The 7,185-nt window shown below is 43.8% G+C and overlaps 1 protein-coding gene across 1 annotated transcript; it reads right to left on the reverse strand.

Moving 5' to 3' along the window:
• Positions 1–3,225: 3,225 nt before the first annotated feature.
• LOC131013680 (glycine-rich RNA-binding protein RZ1C-like) lies at positions 3,226–4,121 on the reverse strand. The gene is made up of 2 exons (XM_057941808.1): positions 3,852–4,121; positions 3,226–3,747 (listed from the first exon to the last, which is right to left on the reverse strand). Exons 1-2 carry the CDS (start codon positions 4,099–4,101, stop codon positions 3,716–3,718), a joined length of 282 nt encoding a protein of 93 aa, XP_057797791.1. The 5' UTR covers positions 4,102–4,121; the 3' UTR covers positions 3,226–3,715.
• Between the last annotated feature and the right edge of the window lie 3,064 nt (positions 4,122–7,185).

Raw genomic sequence — 7,185 nt, forward strand, 5'->3', positions numbered from 1 at the left:
GCAGGGTTTAGCGTAATAAACCTTATTGAGCTCCTTAAGGGGATGTCATTATCCTATACCGGATACGGGTACTAATACAGATAGTCAAATATCATATATTAACCGCTATCACCCAAGATACAGAGTACTCGAGTTAGTATTTAACTCTCGCCCATAGTAAGTCAAAGTGATATACGAATTAACATATATATCTGAATACTTATTAGTATTAAGATTTATGAGTCACCGAGATCTTGATTCTTCACTTAAGTCAGATAGAAGAATACATCTCAACTGTTGGTCCTATCAATACGTAATGACGTACCAGTATAGACAAGTAGCCAAGACAAACTACTTCCATCTATACTGCAGCCTAAACCAATAACTTGTCCTAGAGTTATTTCGGCTGTGATCATATTATATCTCTTAAGGTTATTCCAATTATATGGTCTTCTGTGATCTACAACACACCATATAATCTACTTATACAGAGATAAAGAACATACATATGCAATCATGAACACAATCAGATAGGAGATAAGAATAGTGAATAACAGGAATCATTGTATACAAGCATAAAGTTCTTGCTTTCAGTATACAAATCCAACAATCTCCCACTTATACTAAAGCAAAACTTTTAGTATACAATGTGTCTAAATACTAGCTATTACAAAACTTCACTTCATCTCTCCCACTTATACTGAAAGTTTTTCTCTAAGTGGGTGGCATCAACCGCAATCCCATCCCTCGAGCATGCTTCTCATAGGTCTTTTGCGGTAAGCTTTTCGTGAAAGGATCAGCTAGGTTCTCCAATGTATCAATCTTCTCTACTAGCACATCTCCTCTGTTTACGATTTCTCGTATGATGTGGTACTTTCTCTCTATGTGTTTTGACGCCTTGTGGCTCCTGGGTTCCTTGGAATTTGCCACTGCACCCGAGTTATCACAATAAATTATGATACTCTTAGGCAAATTAGGGACCACTCCTAGATCCAAGAGGTAGTTTCGGAACCATACAGCCTCCTTAGCAGCTTCCGAAGCAGCTACATATTCGGCTTCCATGGTGGAGTCTGCAATGCACTTCTGCTTTGCACTCCGCCATGATACGGCTCCACCTCCCAAGGTAAACACATAACCAGAGGTAGATCTCTTCTCATCCCGGTCAGCCTGGAAATCCGAATCGGTATAACCCAAAGGAAATAGACTGTCTGACTGGTAAACTAGCCTATAATCTCGAGTCCTCTTCAGGTACTTGAGAATATGCTTTACCGCAGTCCAGTGTCCTGGTCCAGGGTTCGACTGATATCTTGCAACCATGCCAACGACATAGCAAATATCAGGTCTCGTGCAGAGCATCGCATACATGAGGCTACCTACGGCGGAAGCATAGGGTATCTTCCTCATCTCCTCAACCTCACTAGGCGTCTTAGGACACATGTCCTTAGACAGAGGAATGCCATGTCTAAAAGGTAGCAAGCCTTTCTTGGCATTCTGCATGCTAAAACGAGCAATCACAGTATCAATGTAAGACGCTTGAGATAAGCTCAACATCCTTTTCTGGCGATCACGAACGACCTTGATCCCCAGGATGTACGCTGCATCCCCTAAGTCTTTCATTTGAAACTGTTCGGATAACCACTTCTTTATGTCCGATAATAGCTCAACATTGTTGCCAATGAGAAGGATATCATCTACATAAAGTGCAAGGAAAACCACGTCACCATTGGCATCTAAACGGTACACGCAACTCTCGTTCTCACAACGAGTAAATCCATAGGATTTAATGACCTCGTCAAAACGTTTGTTCCATGACCTCGAAGCTTGCTTAAGTCCATAAATGGACTTCTTAAGCTTCCACACAAGATGCTCTTCGCCCTTCTTCACAAACCCTTCAGGTTGCTGCATATAGATGTCCCTTCCTTCTTCAAGGAAACCGTTTAAGAAAGCGGTCTTGACATCCATTTGCCAAATCTCAAGGTTCATGTGGGCTGCTATGGCAAGGAGTATTCGGATAGATTTGAGCATGGCAACCGGCGAAAAGGTCTCATCATAATCTATACCCTGTTCCTGGGTATAACCTTTCGCCACCAGTCTAGCTTTAAAAGCTGCGACTTCGCCATCCGAATCTTTCTTTCTCTTGTATACCCACCTACTACCTATAGCTACAAAGCCATCTGGTAGTTCGGTCTTCTCGTATACATCCATAGCACCCATGGATTCTATCTCAGAAACCATGGCTTCGTACCAAGAATCTGCATCTCGATCTTTCATCGCTTGTCTATAGTTATCAGGGTCGACATCCTTTTGTTCATCAACAGGGAGTAGATCCGAAGATTCTCCCAAGAACATAAATCGATCGGGTTGAACTACAACCCTCCCACTACGACGAAGCGGTGGTGGTACAGCTGTGACAATGGTTTGTGCAGTGTCTTGTGGTGCATTCACTTGCACACTTGGCTGGGGTGATGGAATCGCCTGTCCATTGCCTTCGATTTCTTGAAGGACAATCTCGGACCTAGACTTGTGCTCATTTATATAATCATGCTCCAAGAATCGTGAGTTGGTGCTAACAACCACTTTCTGATCCTTAGGATTATAAAAATAAGCACCTTTCGTTTCCTTAGGATATCCTACAAACAACATTAATTCGCACCTGGGTTCCAATTTCTTCGCTTCCTTGTCTAGCACGTATGCAGGACAACCCCATACCTTTATATGGTTCAAGCTGGGCTGACGCCCTGACCATAACTCGATAGGAGTTTTAGGAACCGATTTGGACGGTACCCTATTCAGCAAATAAACCGCTGTTTCCAAGGCATATCCCCAAAACGAAATAGGCAAAGATGCATAACTCATCATTGATCGTACCATTTCCATAAGAGTTCTGTTTCTTCTCTCTGCTACACCATTCTGTTGGGGAGTACCTGGTGCAGTCAATTGGGATGTAATCCCACATTCCGACAAGTACTGTAAGAATTCGTTTCCGAGGTATTCGCCACCGCGATCAGACCGCAATGACTTGATAGATTTACCCCTCCTCTTCTCCACTTCTGCCTTGAATTCTTTGAATTTCTCAAAGCATTCAGACTTGCGTTGAAGTAGGTAAATATACCCATATCTTGAGTAATCGTCAATGAAAGTGACGAAGTACTCATACCCTCCACGAGCTCTAGTGGACATCGGTCCACACAAGTCAGAGTGAATCAATTCTAACACATGCGAGGCCCTATTCCCCTTGGCCTTGAAAGGCCTTGCCGTCATCTTTCCCTCTATACAGGATTCGCAGGTTCTAAATGGAACAGCTTGAAAGTCTTTCAAGACTCCATTTGAAACGAGCCTTTGGATCCTATTTAGATTGATGTGGCCTAACCTTAGGTGCCATGCATGTGTATATTGTTCATGAGAATAATACTTCCTCTTATTCGGATTTGGAAGGATTTGTGATGTAGATGCAACATGGACAGAGTTGTTAATTGGACATGTAATAGTATAGAGAGAATTGTTCAAAATTCCAGAACAAATAGTCTTGTTATCTCTCATGATAGAAACACCTCTATCAAAAACAACAGAATATCCATTCAAAAACAATTTTGAAACAGAAATTATGTTCCGCCGAAACTCCGGCACATATAAAATGTCTCTCAAAACTAAAATGTCATCACCAAAACATAAAGATAAATCTCCAATAGCAACAGCTGCGACCTTCGACGCATTGCCCATGGAGATGGTGATCTCATCACTTGCCAGTTCCCTTGTTGGCTTGAAGCCCTGCAAGGTGTAACAAACATGATCAGTTGCCCCCGTATCCACTACCCACGAATGAGTAGAAAACGAAGCTAAACATGTTTCAGTTACTAAAACTTGTGACGTACCTTGTCCCTTTGCCTTGAGCACTGGACAATCTTTCTTCCAATGCCCAACCTTGCCACACTTGAAGCACTTCCCCTTTTCGGTCGGCTTCTTCACACCGCCAGTAGGGCCATCTGCTTTGGCTTTACCGCTCCCACTAGCTTCATTGTCATGCTTGCCCTTTGGACCTTTCCACTTCTTTTTCCCGCCTTTCGACGAAGAAGTAGATCCCTTGGCAGCAACAAGGACCTCTTTCCCTTTACGCGAGCCCATGACTCCCTCTGCCGCAACTAGAGCATTCAATAACTCATTCAGAGTATAGTTGACCTTGCTCATAACGACATTGAGACGGAAATTCTCAAAGGATTTGGGGAGAGAGTTGAGGATGATATCGACCTTGGCTTCGCCTTCGATACCCCCTCCTAGCAGATCAAGCCTGTCAAACAGATTTGTCATATGCATGACATGATCGTGCACAGAACTGCCCTCGCTCATAACACATCCTAAGATTTCTCTCATGATGTTAAAGCGAGCAGATCTTTCAGATTCCCCATAAACCTCAGAGAGATTTAACATGATGGTCGCTGCATCGTCCATGCCTTGATGCTGGAGTTGCAAATTTTGTGACATAGTCATCATAATATAGCACTTGGCCATATTATTTGACTTGTGCCACCTTTTATGCGCCTCTCGTTCCGCATCAGTCGACCCATCAGTTAAGGCCGCGGGACGTGGAGTGGTAAGCACAAAACTGTGCTCATCAGCGTCAAGTATGTACATAATATGGCGTTTCCATTCGGTATAATTAGGACCGATGAGAGGATTGTTTGCTAGAATGTTAATAATCGGAGACATAGACATATCTGAAAGTAAACAATTAAACATGTAAGAACATGAAAAGCATATAATTCGTAACAATAATATTGTAACCTTTTGATAAAACAATATTAATGAAACCTCCAACGGCTCAAAGAATCCCATGTGTAAGCCACGTGGGGTGGACAGTTACACACGAACTCCTCAACCAGACTATTCACCTAGTCATTTAATTTCCATCCATGTCAACTTAACCTTTTGACAAAGGAAATTAATAGTTGGCACCTTAACTAGACCATATCATCATCAAGAAGGGACTTCGTGGGGAAGTTGTACATTGTACTTGATATGATATCTAAGCAATAACCACATTTTAACCTTGAAAATTAAATTCTCGAAATTAACATACTCACGCGGACCATGTCGCTTTCAATTTAATTTTCTTGGTTATCTTATTTAATACCATTCTCCAAAGTACTTATGAAAATTATACAAGTAAGCCACGTGGGGTGGACCGTTACTGCATAACTCCCACTACTTCAATGGTTTAAATATTTTTATAGAAACCTCTTCTGACAAACTTATGAGAAACAGATATGAAGTAAGCCACGTGGGGTGGACCGTTACTCATATTGCTAATCACTTTGTCTAGAGACCGCATGTGGAGGTCTAAAATAATTTTTAATTACTATAAAAATTATTAAACTGCTTAGTCTTTTTCTTTCAAAAGGTTTGTTCATGCTCAAGCACATAAACCTAAACATGCTTCTCTAGAACGCAACATGTAAATCATGCTCGCAGAATTCTAAAACATGCTTAAGAAAACGGCAAACCTACTATCATGCTCGTCTAAGCGCAATTAATAAACAAATATTAACAAGCAAAGACGTGCAAAAGCAAGTAAAGAGCATAAGGGATTAACAACCACGACATGCAAAGAACATAATTAAAGAATTAAAATTCTTCGTGACCCATTCGTGGAAACCCATTTCTAATCTATTACAATAAAACAATAGAAAAGAAATTAAAAAATGGGCAAAAACAGCCCAAAAAACAGCCCAAAACTCTCCAGTCCAGCAATTTGGGCTTAAAAGCCGCGGCCCAGCCGCCCAGCCCGTTAGGAGCAGCCCAGAACCGCAAGGAGCAGCCCAGACCCGCCTCAGGACCCGTCGACCCGCGCCCTGCCCGTCTGACCCGCCACCGACCCGCGTCTGGGTTTAGGGTTTGGGAACCCTTTTCGCGCCGCCTAGGGCTTTCTGCTGCCAAGAGCGGCGCCGCTGCCTGCCATCTTCTCCGGTCGGCAGCCTCCAGCAGCAGGTCCTCGGCGCCTCCAGCATGCTCCTTCGCGCAGCCCAGGTAGCAGCAGGCCCCCGGCGTAGAGAAACAGCAGCGGCAGCAGCGGCTGTGCGCCGCCCGCTGGGCGCGCAGCGCGCAAAGCGCGCAGGCGCGGCCCCGAGCGCGCGTAGCCCCTGCCGCCTGCTTCCTCGCTCTCGCCCGACCTGCACACCACCAGCAGCCCACGCAGGAGCCCTGCACAGCACCCTCGGCGTCTCCAGCAGCAGACCTCGGCGTGGGCGGAACAGCAGCAACGGCAGCGGCAGTGCGTCACCCGCCAGGCACGCCGCGCGTACAGCGCGCAGGCGCTGCCCAGGCGCGCGCTGCCCCCCTCCGCTCGCCTCCTCCTCGCCAGTAAAATCTGAATCGGCAAACAGCCTCATCCCCGTTCTTCGTGTTCTTCGTTTGTTCTCCAAAATTACAGATTACAACAGAAAAACGAATACAATTCGAAAATCTAATCTAACCACGGATTTTCTCGTGGTGGAAAAACAATTACAACGTCAAATCGACGTATCCCACGAATCAACGAATCACGAAGAACAACAGCAGTTAAAAACAACGCATATTATTAATCGTACACAAATTAATAATAGAGCCAAGAAATTAATCCTGGGCTCTGATACCAATTGAAGGAATATTAAATTGAATTAATACTCGATTGCCCGATGATCGTTTCTTGGATTATTATTAATTCATCATACAACGATTAATTCCTAACATGCTCCTATGAATTTAACAGCTGCACACAGGTGTTAGGAAAACTTACTTGAGAATCGGATGCACAGATGATTGATGATCGTGTCGAATGATTCAGACTCCAGCTCTGATCTTCTCGACTGTATCCCGCTCAATTCCCAACGTTGGATGGACAACGAGCTATGGAAATTCCCAAGACAGAATGCCTCACACGATTTCCTGCGCCCCCCTCTGCTCTCAAAACCCTAATTTTTATCAGTGTATTTTCCTGAGAGCTGACAGCTGTATTTAATAGAGAATTAAATACGTATGGGGCGCTTCTTTCTTTGTGATAGGCGATTTCTGCCCTACTTGGGCTAGGAGACATTGGGCCAGCCCAGGGACCAGATACAAGGAATAAAGATGGGCCTCAAATAAATTAATTTATCTATGGTCAGCCCAGACCATAATTAATTTATAAATATCAGTTCATTCCACTAGAGAACCGATACTGACTTACCCCTTTAT

This window comes from Salvia miltiorrhiza, chromosome 2 (assembly GCF_028751815.1).
Source record: "Salvia miltiorrhiza cultivar Shanhuang (shh) chromosome 2, IMPLAD_Smil_shh, whole genome shotgun sequence".
Lineage (NCBI taxonomy): Eukaryota > Viridiplantae > Streptophyta > Magnoliopsida > Lamiales > Lamiaceae > Salvia > Salvia miltiorrhiza.